This window comes from Cetorhinus maximus, chromosome 3 (genome assembly GCF_964194155.1).
Source record: "Cetorhinus maximus chromosome 3, sCetMax3.hap1.1, whole genome shotgun sequence".
NCBI lineage: Eukaryota > Metazoa > Chordata > Chondrichthyes > Lamniformes > Cetorhinidae > Cetorhinus > Cetorhinus maximus.
The window spans coordinates 160,912,249-160,932,998 of NC_135881.1; the positions used below are offsets into that span (position 1 = coordinate 160,912,249).

At 42.4% G+C, this 20,750-nt stretch overlaps 1 protein-coding gene across 1 annotated transcript in view; it reads right to left on the minus strand.

Moving 5' to 3' along the window:
• Positions 1 to 4,816: 4,816 nt before the first annotated feature.
• The window catches only part of hivep1 (HIVEP zinc finger 1), a 286,849-nt gene continuing 270,915 nt past the window's right edge, over positions 4,817 to 20,750 (minus strand). Inside the window, 1 exon segment of the mRNA XM_078539188.1 lies at positions 4,817 to 6,504. Coding sequence (XP_078395314.1) covers positions 5,341 to 6,504 — 1,164 coding nt within the window. The 3' untranslated portion in view covers positions 4,817 to 5,340.

The window sequence follows — 20,750 nt, forward strand, 5'->3', positions numbered from 1 at the left end:
CTTTTAATTCCAGGTTTTTATTCAATTCAAATTCCACCATCTGCTGTAGTGGGATTTGAACCCAGGTCCCCAGAGCATTACCCTGCGTCTCTGGATTGCCAGTCCAATGACAATACCACACCACTGCCTCCCCCAGCAGACTCAAAAATACAATGGAGTCTGCACAGGATAACGATTTGCAGATAAGTCTACATAGAATATACAATGGAGAAACAGTCTATTTATGGTATTTATTCTCCACCTTAAGCCTCCTCCCATTCTTCCACATCTAACTCTATGGGCAGGATTTTACGCGTCGACGAGCGGGGGTAGGGCCCACTCGCCGACACGTAAAATGACGTGTGGTATCGTCGGCTGAACTCCTGATGTCACCACGCCCCATTTATATTTTCAGGAAGGCGGGGGCGCAGTGAAATCAGCTGCGCGCCTGCTGACCTGTTAATGGCCAATTGAGGCCACTGACAGAGTCAATTGTGTAATTAAAGGACCTGCCCATCCAACTTTAAGGTTGGCAGGCAGGCCAGGAGCCCCGGCACGAACTGGAAAAAGCACGAAACCTCATCCACAGGCAGAATGAGGTTTCATGTAGGGTTTAAAAATTTTTAATAAAGTTTTTGTGACAATTATGGACATGTCCCAAATCATGTGACATTGTCACATGAGGGGGCATGTTATGGAAATTTTATTTTTCTATTTTTAGGTTTTGTACATTTTGAGCTGATCTCCCTGAGGCTGCACTTAGGCTCAGGGAGATGAGTGCACTCTTTTGTGCGCATGCGCAGAAGAGCGCACTCTTGATTTTGGGATTCCCCCCCGCCTGCACAGGGACCGCACAGTGCTTCCGTAAGGACGTCTCGTTGGGTGGGCCTTAATTGGCCCGCCCACACAAAATAACGCCGCGCCTCCCATCGGGGGCACCGATCGGAAGCCTGCCCTCCCTTCAACTTCCTCTCCGACGGGGGGAAAATTCAGCCCTATCAGTAAAATACTGTATTCCTGTCTCCATCATATGCTTGTCTAGCTTCCCCTTAAATGTATCTATACTGTTCACCTCAACAACTCCCCATGGTAGTAAGTTGCACATTCTCACCTCTCTGAGCAAATAAGTTTCTTCCGAATTCCATCATTTGATTTCTTGGTGACTATTTTATATTGATGGCCTTTAGTTTTGCTCTTCCCCAAAAGTGGAAAAGCTCTCTGCATCTACTCCATCAAAAACTTCCATAATTTTAAAGAGTTCTAATAGGTGACCCCCTCTTTTTAAGAGAAAAGGGACAGTCTGTTAACCTGGCATTGCTGGTATCATCCTTACAAATCCTTTTTTGCCCTTTCTTAAGTGTATCTATATCCTTTTTATAATACGGTGACCAGAACTGTACACAATAGTTGTGTGGTCTAACCAAGATGTGATACAAGTTTAACATAGCTTTTATACTTTTCAATTCTATTTTTCTAGAAATAAACCCTATCGCCTGATTTGTATTTTTAATGGCCTGATTAGACTGTATCACTGCTTTTAATGATTTGACCTCTGTGCTCCAAGATCCTTTTGCGCATCTAGCCCATAGTCTCCTTATTGTTCTGAACAAAACGGAAGACCCACTCCGGGACTTGTTGGCTATGAAAGAACCCAGCCACTGGATCCTTAGCCCAGAAAAATGGGGAAAGTTAGCAGAATGAGGGCACCTGGCTGGAAAACCACACGTCAAATCCAAAAAAAAGATGGTTGATATTAAGGAGTCAAAGGTAAAATGGTAAAAGCCGAAAGGAAATTTATTTGTTTAACATTTTTGTTGCAGTCCTCCTCAGTATTGTTTATTCCAATTTGGCAGCATCTGCAAATTTGAAATTGTGTTTTGATTCCAAAGTCTAAATCGTTAATATAAATTGTGAATAATGGTCCCAGCACTGACCCTTGTTGGACACACTTTCCACTCTCTGCTAGCTTTTAACACCACTCCACTTTGTCTTGTATCCAGTTATCTAACCATTTTGTTGTTACATGACTCTACATACTCTGACCTTATTCATAGTATATTAATGACACTCGAAGGCCTGGAAATCCAGATCAATTACATCTACTACATTACCATTGTCTACTCTCTCTGTCACCTCTTAAAGAATTCAATGTGGTTACTCATTGGATACTAATGATATCAAAAGATATGGGGATCATGGGGGAAAATGGCTTAAGAGGTAGATGATCAGCCATGATCTGTTTGAATGGCAGAGCAAGCTTGACGGCCTGAATGGCCTAATCCTGCTCCTATTTCCTATGTCAAATAAGACTTACCCTTTTGAAATCCATGCTGACCACGTAGCCTTGCAGGTTTTCAACTTTTCTGTGACCCTTCCAGTCCAGTCTGTTCAATACAAGTTTCATCAAACCCACAAGTCCATTAATGCAGATTAAAATCAAACATTTGAAATCAGTTTCAACAGCTCTAAAGTACATTTGTAAAATAACTTATACATGCCCTAGGAACTGTGGGTAAATCCCAGAAACCAGTGTGTCCAGCATGAATCAGCTCCTTCAAATGAGAAAACTGGAATTCATTTGTATCTGATGCACTGACATGGACTTAGTTGAAAAATGTCTTTAAATAGTCATATTCCTTAATCAACAGGTCGTGGGAATACACTAGTTTATCAGGCATGGAGGAAGTATACTTAAAAATTGAAATAAAATACTTTACCATCAAACCCCAAGAAAGATTTAATTGAGTCATAACAGCACAGAAATAGACCATTTGGTCCATCGAGTTCACACCAGCTCTCTGTAGAAAAAAATCTAGTTAGTTCCATTTCCTCGCTCTATCCTTAAAGCCCTGCAAGTTTATTTCCCTCAAGTGCTCATCCAATTTCCTTTTGAAATCAGTGATCATCTCCATTTTGACCACTTTTGTAGGCAGCGAGTTCCAGGTATTACCACTTGCTGCATAAAAAATTTCTTCCTCAAATCCCCCCCTACAATTCTTGCCCAAAACTTCAAATTTGTGTCCCCTTGTCCTTATACCTTCAGCTAATGGCAACAGCTTCTGTCTACCATCCCTAAACCCGTCATAATCTTGTACAATTTTATCAAATCTCCCCCCAATCAGCTTTAGCCCAAGAACAACCCTAGCTTCTCCAGTCTAACCTTGTAGCTAAAATCCCTCATCCCAGTAACCATTATGGTAAATCTCCTCTGTACTTCTCAAGGACTTTTAGATGTTTCCTAAATTGTGGTGACCAGAACGGAGTGCAATACTCTAGTTGTGGCTTAATAAGAATTTTAGAAAGGTTCAGCATTACATCCTTGCCTTGTACTTAATGCCTCTATTTATGAAGCCCAAGATCCCATACGTTTTGCTAGCTACTCTGTTGGCAGATTGGAGAGGTTGGGACTGTTCTCCATGGAGAGAAGGCGGCTAAGAGGACATTTGATAGAGATGTTCAAAATCATGAGGGGGCAGGACAGAGTAGATAGGGAGAGTCTGTTCCCGATCATAAAAAGATCAAGAACGAGAGGGCACAGGTTTAAAGCGATTTGCAAAAGCAGCAAATGTGACAAGAGAAAAAACATTTTCACACAAGTGGTTCGGGCCTGGAATGCACTGCCTGGAAATGTGGTAGAGGCAGGTTCAATCGAGGCACTCAAGAGGGCATTGGATGATTATTTGAATAGAAATAATGTGCAGGGGCATGGGGAAAAGGCAGGGCAATGGCACTAGGTCATAATGCTCATTTGGAAAGCTGGCGCAGACAGGATGGGCCAAATAGCCTCCTTCTGCGACGTTAAAATTCTGTAATATGTCCTGACACCTTCAAAAATCTATGTACAAGACCCCTGTCCCACCTACCTACCGCACCCCACCACAGCCCCCCATCCAGTTCTCTCTGTCCTTGCACACACTTTATAACTGAGCCATTAAGTCTGCATGGCTTCTCCCTATCCCATCTGCCAAAATGCATTACTTCACACTTCTTGATATTAAATTCCTTCTACCACTTGGCTGTCCATTCTGCTAGCCCATCTATGTCCTGTTACAGTCAGCTGGTATATCCTGTTAGCCACACCTCCAGGTTTGGTATCTTTGGCAAATTGAAATTTTACTGTCTATTCCAAAATCCAAGTCATTTAAATATATCAGAGAAAGCAGTGGTCCTAGCATAGACCTTTGGCGAACAGCACTGTCTGCCATCCTAAGTCTGAAAAACAACCATTTACCATGACTTTTTGTTTCCTGTCCTCAGGTGATTTTTCCCCCCAAGTTGACACTGATCCTCTTTATTCCATGAGCTTGAATTTTGTTAACAAACCTTTTGCATAGCTGGGAGATGTGGAGAGGCAGTGACTGTTGATCCACTGGCAGAGTCCATGAGGTCAGCAACAGCAGGGGTGAATGGGACAAGGAGGTGGTCGGCAAAATTAGGCCCTAACAGGATCACTGGCCAAAGTGTAGGCTGGGACAGCTGGAATTGCTGCTCATAAAGAGGCAGTGCAAATGCTTCAACTGGCTCTGCATAGAATGCTGAGAGATGCACTGAGGGAAGCACTGTGCATGTACCTACACCACATGGACTGCAGCGGTTCAAGAAGGAAGCTCACCACCAGCTTCTCAAGGGCAATTAGGAGTGGGCAATAAATGCTGGTCCAGCCAGCGAAGCCCACATCCCACGAATGAAAAAAAAACGCTGGGGGCTCGTCAAAGAGGGAGTCACTCCACCCCTCCTGAGAGACTTCTCTTCCCTTTCTTTTGCTGAATAATTCATAATGAAACACTGGAGTTCCTGAAATGTCATAAAAGAACATGCCAATTTCTGTAAACAAATATTATACATGACTGTGTTTATTCTGGAGAGATAGTTTTCCTGAATGTAAACCTGCTCCCAGCAAGAAAGAACCGATCATAGATCAAAAAATGGATACAATAAATATGAACTGGTATACAATTTATGCCTGTACACAAGAGACTGCCCCATAGCCATAGAAATTTACAATATCAGTGCAACATGTAGTTATTTTCCTTACTATGACACTACACATTGTAAAATTAAAAAAAAATTAATAAGCACAAGCAACTACTTTTTATATTTTCATCTGTACAGTTCCTAAGCAAGAAATCTGAAAGGCACAATTGTTTATACAACATGTACAAAAATGGCTGGAGCAGACAAGGAACAATAAGACATCTTTCTCCTAAGTTGGTCTTAGTTTACAATTGCACAAACATAATATCTACATCAAAAAATGTGCTTTCAGGGGAAGAGAGCTTGTTTGGTAAGAAATCATGAAGTATGTTCATTTCTTTTTAAAAGGTTAAGTGATAGCTGCACTAAAAGGATCCAGCAATTATTTTATGTTGCTATCACTAGTCTATCTTCATCATCACTGCTGACGTCGCTGTAATGGACAGTAGCTTGTACAGTTGCTGCAGGATTCCCTCTGCTTTTTTCTGGAGGAACAGTCTGAATAAGAGATTTATTGACCACCTCAAAGTTTGTCTTTAAGTGCCTCAAGTCAGAGTTTGTCATAGCCCTCGCAGTTGTTTTGTTATTGCATGCCTCTAGATAGCTGGTTTTACTGGAACATGCCTCCGCTTTGTCAGTTTTATTTGGTTGCCCATGTTTCCAGTCCATAGTGTCTGACAAATCTTTCAGGCCACATGCCTGAATTGGAGGAGAAACCTGAGAGAATAGTGTGCAGGCCACCTGATCAACATGAACTGTAATAGGAAGGCTAAATGGTGTCTGTTCGGTCCTAGTTGCACAAGGTTTGCTTGTACAGTGCATCTCAATACTTGTTTGACCTTCTGCCTCTGTGTTGATGGATGGCACAAGAGTAGGCAGTGTGGATTTCATGATTTGCTCTCCTGGAACATGAGTTTGTAGGCATGGTGTACTTTGAGTCTGTGGGTTTGTGGTCAACACTTGAAGGCCAACAGTGTTAAATGAAAGGCTTGAAGGGCACATCTTTGGGCCTATATTTGAACCTGTCAAACCTAAAAGGTTTAATGGCTCTAGACCCAAAGTGTTAACAGTTTGAAAATTCAAGCTGTTTGTACTCTGCAAACCAGATAGGTTCACTTGGCCCAAAGTAATACATGGCAAAATCTTGTTTGTCTCTGAAACATCCAACGGTTTTATGTTGCCAGTTGTTTCCACGGTATCTTCACTAAGAGGGCTAGTTGTCTGGTGAATAACATCAATAGCTGGGAGCGTAAGTTGCATTTGTTGTGCCTGGATTGGTACAAAAGTGGAGCAAGCAGTTAAACCTGCAGGAACTAATTGGATACCACCCACAGGGACCATGTTATATGGTGTCTTAACCTGCTGCTGAGAGTGAAGAGGCAAGTGGCTGAAGAGATGTAAAGGAGGCTCCTCTCCCAACAGTCCTTGATGCTCTAACTGCTGCCTTTGTTGCTGACTGTCCAACTTGCATGGGCTAGACAGGGAAGAAGTGGAAACAACTAGCCCTGCTTTTTGCATGTGTGGGGGCAGGCTGATGGATGAAGGGATCTTCTGTAAAGACAAAAAAAAACTTTTGGTTAAAGCTTATAAAAGTTGGTAAAAAGAGTAATAGAAACCAAAGGGTAATCCCTAGTGCTATTCTATTCTGGAAAGTTTGTTGATGAAGGATGATACTGGAGTCAATCTTTACTCAGTCTTACATTTATTTACAGAGTGAAATATTACAAGCACACAACTCTAAATGTAACCACACCACAGTTTCAATAAGTGCCTCTTTATATTGTAAAGAATATATCTTTTTATTTCTGTTGGATTGTGGATTAAAATTACAATGGCTGCAGTTTTAAAGACATTTCTACTGGAACAGTGTGAGGGATATATACAATGTTGCTGTCCTGGAACAGAGTGGGATGGTGCAAAAGAGGAGTTTGGTCTAATGGGGAACTGCCTGGCAGCAACATTTTAATTGGCTCCTAACCAGGTAACGAGGATTTGTGTGAGAGCAGTGCAGCAGAATAGCTCCTAGCCTGAAAGGAAAAATACCTAAAACCCCTGCCTCCTGTGTGTCTCAGTTTCCAGTAATTCTACAATAATAGCTAGCTGGATTTTCTCCTCATACCTCCATAACCTGCTCTCTCTCTGAAAACTCCTGTCAAGAGGAAAAGGGGAAAATCACAATTAGAGACATAGAAACGCAAGTGCTTAACTAGTGAACTAAAGATTGAAAGTGCTGAAGACCATCTTGTGTCATCAACAAAGAACTGAAAGGAATTTGGAAGACAGCGATCAAAATTGTCCCACTGAATCCTATACCCTGGAATTGGTGCTATTGAACTATTTTATCCCACCCTTAAAATCCATGTTTTTGTGTGTCTTATGTGTCTTGTACGTGTGTGTATAGGGATTTACGAAGGGGTAGAGTTTAGGTTATAAAGTTAGAAATTAGCATTATGTTTCCTTATTTTGCCACTGGTTAAAAATAATTTGTTCAATAAACAGTTATTTACTTATTAAGCTTACAAACCTGGTGCTTGTATTCTGTTAACCTAAATTAAACAGTTAGGTGGATTGATCAAACTATTCGCATTTGTCGCGGCACGGGGAGCAGTGGGGCTTGATATTGCAGCGCACTATCCCCAATGAGTCATGATAATATGTGCTCAAGTGAAACTCCAATTGATGCCCTCCACCTCAAATAGTTAAAAATGATTGACATACAATTAACAAATCCTAAACCAATAGTTTGCAATAATCTCTGAATTTTGAATTGTTTACAGAATGGTCAGTCTGGTTTGAAAAGCTGTTAGAAGAATGGACATTAGAAAATCCAGGTGCTTGTAAATTGTGAACAGATAAAATATTAAAAAGTCTCATGCTATTTAATATGAAAGGTTTGCAAAGGAATGAAATGTATAGTAGACCAAGAAAGTTCAAGATTTGGAACTCAGTTTGCATTTATCTGACCTTTGTCATGATGGAATAAGTCACCAATAATACCCTGTTTTATAGAAAGGGGAGGGAGAAAACAGAGTGAGGCATGTTCATGATGCCTTATTACTGTCCAGCAATCCAAAGTGAAAAATACGTGCATGTGAATGTCAAATGAGAATGGGGGAGTATTCTCTGGAGGCGGATTTGGAGGACAGGGAGGATGGCTAGGAAAATTGGGATAAATGGCAGCGTGCTGGTTCTCCAAAGTATTCCCACCTCCTCCCACTTTTCCTAGAGGCAGCAACCCACAGCAGAAAACCAAATGAACTTGCTAATGAGTCAATTACCAGCCATTTTCCCAAGACAGTGGAATTTCACCAGCAGCACATAGACCAACGCACTGGCTGTAACTTGCCTATTTATAGCAGGTGGGTGCAGAGTGGAGGGTTGGAGCAGCATGAAAGTGGCATACAATTTGAACTTTAAATGGGGAAAATGGCAAGCCTGAGGTTAGTTGTAAGCCATTGCAGCAGAATGCCATTGAGATTGCTGTCATCAGTAATGCTCAGGGTGAACAAATGCCTGTCGGTTCATTCAGCCTCATCCATTTCGCTTCATCCTCTTTTGTGCCATTGACTTCAGCAACACTCTCACTGCAGCCACAGTGAGGGCTGCTGGCTGCCTTTTAAATTGTGCATGCTGATTCAACTCCAGCCTCCTCAGCCTATAACTGGATAACAATCCTGGATGTGGGTTCTTAATCAGACACCCTCCGGAAGACTGGACCAGAAATAAAGCCCTCCCTCATTTAGAAACTAAGGTGGGAAAATTGAGCCCAATGTGTCTTGGTTCTGTCTCATGTGGTCAAATAGTCTACTAACACGTAAAGTTTGAAAAATAACTAGTTAGGGGAAGTACTGCAGGCCAATTGGAACCCATGGAGTCCTATCCATTTTTAGAAGGAAGAAAACAAATGGGCGGAGTAATTTTAAAAACAATATGCACTTCCAACATTTTAAAAGGGTAATTAAATAAAAGTTTGTTTATCAAATACATCACTAATTCATGGCTACTGAAGCTTTACCAATCAGCTACAGTGACAGACACAAAATAATGAACTTATTGGTATTATAGGAAATGGGTTCAAGCTGCAGTCAGGGCGTAACAGTTTGTTGTCATTTATAATGTGCAAACATGGCAGGAGTATAACCTGCTTGAAACTGAAAAATAATTTTCCTAATTAATTTTCAATTTCCTGATTCTATCAACTATAGCCAAAGAACACCAAACTCTGCAGAAAAGAGGCTTTTGTTCCAAGCTTTTTTAAAAAACAGAATTCTCATAATTAGACTATTTAAAATTCCAAAGCCAATGTCATGTTTTTTAGTTATTACAATACATAGTTTCTCGAATTTGGCTTCAGCAGTCACTCCCATAAGTGGGCATTGTGTTCCTTACAATCCAGAGTTCACTTTTCCTGCTCATTATCCAGTTAAATAACCATGTGACTTAGTATCATTTGTTTAGTATTGCCTTCTTTTCCATCTTAACTGCTATAATATTCTTTTTCTTCTACTGTTTGCATTCCCTCTTTGTTAGCGTCTTTAGTGAAAAAGCAAAATATTTATTCAGAATTCCTGCTATTTCAGTATTGTCTTCGGTGAGTTTTGCTGATGTTTTAGTAGAACATAAGAACATAGCCAGGACTAGTATTCTTGTGAGGTGATTTGCTAGTGCTATTAGGGAGGGTTTAAATTAACTTGGCAGGGGCGTGGGAACCAGGGAATATCAGTGAGGGAAAAACAAGGGTGCATAGAGAATTGGGAGAGACAGATAGTATTAGAGTAGGAAATAGTTTGGTATTAGGTAGGGTCAAAGAGGGAAAAAATATGGTCTAAATTAAGTTTACTGGGCATGTATCTGAATGCATAGTGTGGTAATTAAGATTGACGAGCTGCAGGAGCACATAACCACATGGGAATATAATGTTCGGATAACAGAGACCTCGTTCAAAAAAGGCTTAAATATTCCTGGATACAAAGTGTTCAGGGAAAATAGGGGAGGAAAGCAAGGAGGTGAGGCAACAGTACTGATTAAGAAGAACATTACAGTGCTAGAGAGACAGGACGTCCTAGAGGGGACAAGGACAGAATCTATTTAGCTAGAGCCAAGAAACAATAGAGGTATCATTACACTACTGGTGTATTCTGTAGGCCACTGTCCAATGGGAAAGATATAGAGGAACAAATTTGCAAGGAAATTAAAGATGTGTAAGAACTATTGAGTAGTTTATAATGGGGGACTTGAATTATCCTAATGTAGACTGAAACAGTAATAGTGCAGAGAGGGGGAGGAATTTCTAACATTCAGGAGAATGTTCAAGAGAATTTTCTAGATCAGTATGTTTCTGGCCCAATGAGAAAGGAGGCACTGTTGGATCTGGTTCTAAGGAATGAGATGGGTCAAATGAATCAAGTGTCAGTAAGGGAACATTTAGGGGACAGTGATCATTGTATTATAAGGTTTAGGTTGGCTATGGAAAAGGATAAGCAATCCAAAGTAAAATTAATTAATTGGGGGAGGGTCAATTTCAATGCGGTGACAATGAATCTGGCCCAGATAAACTGGAATCAAAGATTGACCAGCAAAACTGTAATGGATCAACGGGCCACCTTCAAAGTGGAGAGGTTTCAGGTACAGTTGAGGTACATTCCCACAAGGGGGATAGGTAGACAAAGAAATCCAGAGCTCCTTGGATGACGACAGTGATAGAGAATAATATAAAGCAGTAAAAGGGTGCATAGATGTCAGGTGGATAGTACAATTGAGACCCAGCCTGAATGTAGAAATTTTAGAGCGGAAATTAAAAAAATAAATAAGAGAAGCAAAGATAGTGTACGAAAAGAGACTGGCAATTAACATAGAAGAGAATCCAGAAGTCTTCTATAGGCATATAAATAGTAAAAGGGTGGTAAAAGGAGGAGGGGGGCTGATTTGGAACCAAAAAAGGAATTTATGCATAGAGACAGGGGCATGGCTGAGATGCTAAGTAAGTACTTTGCATCTGTCTTCACCCAGGAAGAAGATGCTGCCCAAGTCATAGTCAAAGAGGTGGCAGTTGAGACACTGGGTGGGCTAAAAATTGGTAAAAAGGTGGTATTGGATAGGCTGACTGCACTTAAACTTGATAAGTCACCAGGGTTGTATGAGATGCATCCAAGGATACTGAGAGATGCAAGAGTGGAAATTACAGAGCCACTGGCCATAATATTCCAAATCTTCCTTAGATGTAGGAGTGGTGCCAAAAGACTGGAGAATTGCCAGCCAGTTTAACCTGGTGGTGGGAAACGTTTCAGAAAAGATAACTTGGGACAAAATTAACAGTCACTTGAACGAATGTAGTTTAATTAAGGAAAGCTAGCATGGATTTAAGGGAACATCTACTTTAGTTTTAGAAGTGGTAAAAAAGGTTGATGAGGGTAATGCAGTTGATGTGGTGTATATGGGATTCCAAAACACATTTGATAAAGTTCTACACAACATACTTATTAGCAAGGTAGAATAAAGGGGACAGTGGCAGCATAGATACGAAAGTAGCTGAGTGATAGGAAACAGAGTAGTGGAGGGAGATTTACAGTGGGGTTCCCTAGGAGTTGGTATTAGGACCACTGCTTTTCTTGATCTATATTAATGACTAAGACTTTGGTACACAGGGTACAATTTCAAAATTTGTGGATGACACTAAACTCGGAAGTATTGTTAACTGCGAAAAGGATAGTGATAAACTTCAAGAGGACAAAGACAAGTTGCTGGAATGGGCAGAGACGTGGTAGATGAAATTTAATGCAGAGAAGTGTGAATTGATACATTTTGGTAGGAAGAATGAGGAGAGGCCATATAAAATAAAAGTTACAATTTAAAAAATGTGCAGGAACAGAGGGACCTGGGGATGTATGTGCGCAAAGTATTGAAGGTGCCAGGACAGGTTGAGAAAGTGATTAATAAAGCATGTGGGATCCTGTGCTTTTTAATAGGGGTATAGAATACAAAAGCAAGGAGGTTATTATGAAACTGCATAAAATCCTGGTTTGGCCTCAACTGGAGTATTGTGTCAATTCTGGACACCACAATTTAGGAAGAACGTGAAGGCATTTGAGAGGGTCTAGAAGGATTCATGAGAATGGCTCCAGGGATGAGGAACTTCTGCTACGTGGATAGATTGAAGAAGTTGGAGCTGACCTCCTCAAGAAGGTTTAGAGCAGATTTTGTTTTAAAAAAGAGGTTTTCAAAATCATGCGGGATCTGAACAGAGTAGAAAGGGAGAAACTGTTCCTGTTGATGGAAGGGTCAAGAAACAGAGGATACTGATTTAAGATGATAAAGAAGCATGACAACATGAGGAAAATTATTTTTACGCAGAAGTGCTAGGATTTGGAATGCTCTGCCTGAGAGTGTGATGGAGACAGGTTCAATTGAGGCCTTCGTAAGAGAATTGGATAATTATCAGAAGCAAGAAGATTTGCAGGGCTACACGGAAAAGGCGGGCAAATGGGACTAGGGTGAGTTTCTCTTCCTGAAAGCTGGCACATGATGGGCCATTCGGTCCTTTGAGCACGCTCCACACTACAATAAAATCATGGCTGATTTTCTACCTCAACTTCACTTTTCCACACTACCCTATATTCCTTGATTCTCTCAGTACATTGACCTCTGTTTTGAATATGTAGGATCAAAATCTCCTCCAACTGGGAAATTTATGGAGCTATAATTTTCAAAAAGATAAGCTGCAGTCAGCAGTACAGGGCTGGGCAGCAAGGGGTTAATTCGGACATTTAGAGAAAACAGTGACTCATCAAACGGGTTTGGACATTGAACTAACGCATCAAGATGTCAGATTACCCAATACAATGGCACAAGGGACAGATCAACAACACAATACACTCAAGAAATTATTAAAACACATAGGCAATAGTACTGGAAGAGGGTCATTCAAACCCTCACTAACTTTGAAACCAGGTGCTGTTATGGTGCCATTTCTGTGCCACCTCAAACAGCAGGAGAATTGCTCATACAATGAGAATTGATAATATTCATCTGGATACATCTTCCATGGGAAACCCTGTATTGTTTCAACCAGCAGGAGCTGATGACATTTGTCTGGGCTTTGCGTGGAGTCAACTAAATGGACAATGGAACAACAGGAAATATGTTTTGACATGCCGGATTTAAATTGTTATAAAAGCAGAGCAGATCTGAGCATCTGGACTGCAGTCAAGGAAGGGTCAACCTGGCTCGCGGACCTACAGTTCTCACCGGAATGACTAGCCGTGTTGGGGATTGTAAGCGTTTTCAGCCACATCGTGGTGATACTGGCCTGAAGGTTTTGGGCTGCAGTTGGAAGAAGGGTCGAGTTTGGTCACCTTGACTCAGGCCTACAGCCAACACTGGACAGACCAGCCGTGTTGGGGATCGTAAGTTTCAGCCAAATTGTAGTTATATTGGTTTGAGGGGTTTGTGAAGGTTTGGGGCGAAAACTTGGTGTTTTTTGTCGGTGCCTTGTAACTTGTTTCAGCAATATCTTGGTGATATTGGTCTGAGGGTCTTTTTCTGAAGGTTTCAGGACAGGACGTGGGGTTTTGCCTGTGTTTGTGTAAGTTTTAACTGAGTCAAGGTGACTTTGTGTCAGGTACTGGGAATAGGTTGTTTTAAATTTTGGGTTTTGTACTGTGGGGTTGTGGGTGATTCAATGAAGCAGTTGTGAATTATCAGAAGAAACTTGTCTCATAGGTCATTCTGTTCAAGCCATACACTTGTGAATCTGGTGTCATGAGTGTGGGGAAGGTCTCTGAGAGAAAAGGGGAACCCCTACAGAATATAGCTGATGATGAGCATCCATAGTTCCCTGAGGTAGAGAATTCCAAATATTCACAACCCTTTATTTTGAGATTGTGACCCCTAGTTCTAGCCTTTCCAGCCAGGGGAAACATCTTCCTAGCATCTACATTGTCAAGTCCCTTAGGAATTTTATAAGTTTCAATGAGATCACCTCTCATTCTTGTAAATTTGAAAGAACACAGTACTAATCTACTGAGTCACTCCTCATTGGACAATCCTTTCATCCCAGGAATCAATCTGGTGAACTTTCATTGCACTCCCCTTTAGGCAAATATATCCTCTCTTAGGTCAGGAGAGCAAAACCATACACAGTATGCCAGATGTTGTCATAGAGTCACAGAGTTTTAGCATGGAAAGAGGCCCTTCAGCCCATTGTGTCCATGCCACTCATCAAGCCCCTATCTACTCTAATCCCATTTTTCAGCACTTGGCCTGTAGCCTTATATGCTATGGTGTTTCAAGTGTTCATCTACATGCTTCTTAAATGTTGTGAGGGTTCCCGCCTCTACCACCCTTTTAGGCAGTGAGTTCCATAAACCGCCCCCAGCCCATCCTCTGGGTGAAAAAAAAAAATCACCTCTAAACCTCCTGCCCCTTACCTTAAATCTATTTCCTCTGGTTATTGACCCCTCCACTAAGGAGAAGATTTTATTCTGATCTACCCTATCTATACCCCTCATAATTTTGTACATCTTAATCAGGTCCCTCCTCAGCCTTCCCTGCTCTAAGGAAAACAACCCCAGCCTATCTAGTCTCTCTTCATAGCTGAAATGCTCCAGCCCGGGCAACATCCTGGTGAATCTTCTCTGCACCCTCTCCAATGCAATCACATCCTTCCTATAGTGTGGTGACCAGAACTGCACACAGTACTCCAGATGTGGCCTAACTAACTTGGTCTTACCGAGGCCCTCTATAATTGTAAGACTTTGTTGATATTTTACTTCCATAGCTTCATCCTCAATCTCCCACAGTTCATTTTATTCCAATATATTACTTTTGCCTTTGAACTACGACAGAGATAAAGGGGAATTCTTACTTTCATAGAGTCATTAATATTTGGAATTCTGTACCCAAAGAGCAGTGGAGGCCGAGTCATTGAATATATACAAGGCTGAGGTTGATAGATTATTGATCTCCAAGGAAGTCCAGAATTATGGGCAGTAAGAACATAGGAACATAAGAGATGGGGGAGTAGGCAATTCGGCCCCTCAAGCTTGCCCCACCATTCAATAAGATCATGGGTGATCTGCTCCAGGCCTCAACTCCTCTTTTGTGTCAGTTTCTCATAACTCCCCAATATTTCAGAAATCTATCTACCTCCTCTTTAAATGCTTTCAGTGATCGAGCCTCCACAACTCTCAGAGGTAGAAAATTCTAGACATTCACTACCCTCTGAGAGAAGAAAGTCCTTTGCATCTCAGTTTTAAATGAGTGTCCCCTTATTCTGTAACTATGTTCCCTAGTTCAAGATTCCTCCACTCGTGGAAACATCTTCTCAGCATCTACCCTGTCAAACCCCCTCAGAATCCTGTATGTTTCAATAAGATCACCCCTCATTCTTCTAAACTCTAATGAATAAAGGCCTAACCTGTTTAACCGTTCTTGATAAGTCAACCCCTTCATCCCAGGAATCAGCCTAGTGAATCTCTTTTGAACTGCCTCCAATGCCAGTATATCCTTTCTTAAATACGGGAACAGAACTGCATACAGTACTCCAGGTGCGGCCTGTATAGTTGTAACAAGACTTCCCTATTTTTAAACTCCAACTCCTTTGCAATACAGGCCAAAATTCAATTTGTCTTCTTAATTACTTGCTGCACCTGTATGCTAACTGCTCGTGTTTCATGCACAAAAACACCCAGATCCCTCTGTGCTGCACTTTTTTGGAGTCTCTCTCCATTTAAATAATAGTCTGCCTTTTGATTTTTCCTGCCAAAGTGCATGACCTCACACTTTCCTACATTAAACTCCATCTGCCACATTTTTTGCCCACTCACTCAAAATGTCTATATCACCTTGCAGATTCCTTATGTCCTCATCACAACATGCCCTCCCACCTATTTTTGTATTGTCAGCAAATTTGGATACATTACACTCTGTCCCCTCCTCCAAGTCATTAATATAGATACAAATAATTGAGGCCCTTGGACTGATCATTGTGGCACTCCACTAGTTACGTCTTTCCAGCCTGAAAAAGACCCATTAATCCTGGCTCTCTGCCTTCTATGTGTTAACCAATCCTCAATCCATGCTAATACATTACCCCCAATTCATGAGCTCTTATCTTATGCAATAACCTTTTACATGGCACCTTATCAAATGCCTTCTGGAAATCCAAATACACTACATCTACTGGTTCCTCTTTATCAACTTTGCTTGCAGGATAGTGGATGTGAGGCTATGATCAGATGAATCATGATTTTATGGAATGGTGTAGTGGATTTGAGGGGTTGATTGGCCTACTCCTGTTCCTATTTCTTATGTTATGTTTACATCTATAACCCACTCAATCATTTAAAACCTTATATTGTGATCACTATTCCCTACATGTTTTCTCATGCTTCTTGGATTTACATCAGTTAATTTCTGATCGCTAGGTTTCATCAGTGGTTCCAACATATTGGGGCAGAAAGGGGACTTGAACATACAGTTAAAAGCTCTGTCCCCTTCTCTGCCTCCACTTTCTCACACTGACCACTAATTGGGGCAGTTGAAATTCTCCATGATTATGATTCTGTACTTTTTAATCACACATTTTTCTCTCACAACTATTTGGTGGTCTAATGTTGTAATCAATCTCTTCCTGTCCTTTATCTCAATCCATATGAATTCCGTTTCTCTTTGTTAGTTATAACCTTTCTTGCTGCTGACATTCTTATTTCTGATTTAAGAAAACTTCCCCAACACCTCTCCTTCTTTCCCTATGCTTTATTAGTATAAATTACCTGAAATATTTAGCTGCCAAACTTGCCCTGTCTGTAATCATTATCCTACTTTTTTTTCATCCAATTGCCTCACTCTGTTGCTCATGCAATTTAGTTGTCCTTATTTTTCATTATTCCTACTTTATAGTCATCAGGTATTTCATTGTTACCACCTATAACCATTTCTGTTCCCTATGTAATTGTTATTCTGATCTTTTTTGGTAGTCTGACTTTGGCTCTCATCTTTTCTTGTCTCAACCTAATTTACGAATTTAAAATTCTTTCTGCAGTCCTATTTGTCCATTCTTCGAGGACCTTGATACATCCCAGTTACACCTGTCCTTCTAGTTCCAGTACTGATGCCAGTGTTCTACGAACTAGAAGCTCTCCTTCCTATAACACTCTTTCAGTCAAAGAGCGTATAAGCAATAATGTTGAAATGTTAAGTGCAGAGTAGACAATCCTCTGAGGTCTTTACTATCATTGATACTAGTGTCTAGCCAATTCCACATGACATTAAGATGGGGCAGAGCACACTGGACATAGCAAGACTATGACAACATTCGAGCTGTAATGCTAAAGACATGAAAACCAAAGTTCGTGGCTCCCCTAGACAATGTTTATTTTTAATTCATTCATGGGGTGTGGGCATTGCTGGTTAGGCCAGCATTTACTGCCCATGCCTAGTTGCCCTCAACAAAGTAGTGGTGAGCTGCCTTCTTGAACTGCTGCAGCCCATGTGGTGTAGGTACACCCACAGTGCTGTTAGGGAGAGTGTTCCAGGATTTTGACCCAGCGACAGTGAAGGAACAGTGATATATTTCCAAGTCAAGATGGTGTGTGGTTTGGAGAGGAACTTCCAGGCGGTGGTGTTCCCATGTGTCTGCTGCCCTTGTCCTTCTTGATAGTAGCAGTCGTGGATTTTAAAGGTGCTAAGGAGCCTTGGTGAGTTCTTGCATGTGCATCTTGTAGATGATACACACTGCTGCCAGTGTGTGTCAGTGGTGGAGTGAGTGAATGTTTGTGGATAGGTGCCAATCAAGTGGGCTAATTGTCCTGGATGGTGTCGAGCTTCTTGAGTGTTGTTGGAGCTGCATTCATCCAGGCAAGTGGAGAGCATTCCAGCACACTCCTGACTAGGCTGGGCTGGATTTGTCCTGCTTTTCAAGTACAGGACATACCTGGGCAATTTTCCACATTGCCAGGTAGATGCTAGCGTGGTAGCTGTACTGGAACAGCTTGGCTAGAGGTGCAGGTAGTTCTGGAACACAACTCTTCAGTACTATTGCTGGAATATTGTCAGGGCCCATAGCCTCTGCAGTATCCAGTCCCTTCAGCGGTTTCCTGATATCCCGTGGAGTGAATCGAATTGGCTGAAGATTGGCATCTGTGTTGCTGGGGGTGGAGGAGGCCAAGATAGATGATCCAACTTGGCACTTCTGCTGAAGATGTTTGCAATTGCTTCAGCCTTATATGTTGCACTGGTGTGCTGGGCTCCCCCCTCTTTGAGGATGGGGATATGTGGAGCCTCCTCCAGTGAGTTATTTAATTGTCCACCACAACTCATGACTGGCTATGGCAGGACTGCAGGGCTTAGATCTGACCCGCTGGTTGTGTCTATCGCATGCTGCTTATGCTCTTTGGTGCCCAAGTAGTCCTGAGTTGTAGCGTCATTAACTTGACACCTTTTTCGGTATGCCTGGTGTTGCTCCTGGTATGCCCTCCTGCACTCTTCATTGAAACAGGGTTGATCCCCTTGACTTGGTGGTAATGGTAGAATGGGGGAATATGCCGAGCCATGAGGTTACAGATTGTGATCAAGTACAATTCTGCTGCTGCTGATGGCCCACAGCACCTCATGGATGCCCAGTCTTGAGTTGCTAGATCTGTTTGAAATCCACCATCACATTTAGCGTATTGGTAGTGCCACACAACACGACGGAGGGTATTCCTCAATGGTGAAGATGAGACTTCCTCTCCACAAGAACTGTGTGGTGGTCACTCCTACAGATACTGTCATGGACAGATGCATCTATGACAGGCAGATTGGTGAGAATGAGGTCAAGTATGTATTTCCCTCTTGTTGGTTCGCTCACCACCAGTCTAGCAACTATGTCCTTTAGGACTCAGCCTGCTGGGTCCATCAGTGATGCTACCGAGTCACTCTTGGTGATGGGCATTGAAGTCCCCTGCCCAGAGTACATTCGGTGCCCTTGCCACCCTCAGCGCTTTCTCCAAGTGCTGGTCCATCAGCTGAGGGAGGGCGGTATGTGGTAATCAGCAGGAAGTTTCCTTGCCCATGTTTACCTGATGCCATGAGACTTCATGGGGTCTGGAGTCGATGTTGAGGGGTCCCAGGGCAACTCCCTCCTGACTGTATACCGCTATGCCACCACCTTTGCTGGGTCTGTCCTGCCGGTGGGTGATGGTGGTGCCTGGGACATTATCTGTAAGGTATAATTCCATGAGTATGACTGTTAGGCTTGACTAGTCTGTGGGACAGCTCTCCCAATTTTTGCTCAAGTCCCTGGATGCTAGTAAGGAGAACTTTGTATAGCCAACAGGACTGAATTTGCCTTTGCCTTTTCCAGTGCCAAAGTTGATGCTGAGTGGCTCGTTTGCTTTCATTCCTTATCAACTTTGAAGTGGTTTGATACAACTGAGTGGCTTGTTAGGCCATTTCATAGGGTATTTAAGAGTCAATCACATTGCTGGAGTCACATGAAGGCCAGACCAAGTAAGGATGGCAGATTTCCTTCCCTAAAGGACATTAGTGAACCAGATGGGTTTTCATCACAATTGACAATGGTTTCATTAGACTTTTAATTCCAGATTTTTATTGATGGTGGAATTTCAATTCAATCTGCCGTGGTGGAATTCAAACCTGGGTGCCCAGGGCATTATCCTGAGTCTCTGGATTATCAGTCCAGTGACAATACCACTATGCCACTGCCTCCCCAAATAGGGGAGAAATTAAAATCAGGGATGCTCAAGAGGCCAGAATTAGAGGAGCGCAGGTATCTCAGACGGTTGTGTAGCTGGAGAAGATTACAGAGGTAGGGAGAGGCAAGGCCATGGTGGGATTTGAAAACAAGGAGGGCAATTGAAGCGCAGCTTAAACAGGAGCCAATTTAAGTCAGTGAGCATGAGGGTGAATGGGACTTGGTGCAAAGGCAATAAAGGAATATTTGCCTTGGTTTTTACAGAGAAAGGTGAAAAAAGGTGAGCATTGCCATTTTATGACAAAGTGTGCATTGCCCAAGCTCTGCTTAGTTTCAGCTGGTGATCCAGCTGAACACAAGTCAAAAGGTTAAGTTTTTATTTATTACTGTGATGCCAGAAGGGGTAGGAATGCCCTTCCGGGCTGTGCAAAAAAAAGTGCGTCACTGCCACACCAAGTCTCCTCCCAATCTGTGGGTGGAATCGTCCCAGGTTTGCACTAAGTGCGGTAGCGGGCGGTACCTGGTGGCCACAGTGGCAGCTTTTCACACCATTTTGTCCCAAACCCACTGCGTTAATTATGCCTTTCCAGAAACATGCCATTCCCATGGCGGGTGGGCTCTCATTCACCCGCCATGCCATCACCTCATTGTTTCATCGCGCTAGGCACCATATTTAAAGTCCAGCCTTGCGCACACCTCTCAGTGCTTCCAGCCCACGACTGCTGCAAAGGAGACATGGCCCTGAAAGGCAAAAAGACTGCAGCCCCTAGGTTCAATGACGTGTCCCTCCAGTGCCTTTTGGACGCAGTGGAGGCTCGACGTGACGTCCTCTACCTCCGCTCTGGCCACAGGATGGGCAGCAACCTCATTAATCCGGCTTGGGAGGCGGTGGTCAGTACCAGTGCCCTGCAAAAGAGGACAGCCACCCAGTGCTGCTACAGGGTGATTGGTCTCATCTGCTCCGCCAAGGTAATTCACTCTTTTCATCATTCTCAAATCACACTCTCAAACTCATCATACATCCACAGGGATCTCACACCTCAAGGGGCAACACCATTGACTCTCTCACACATCCTCACACCTCCAACAGGCTCATACTCTCTCA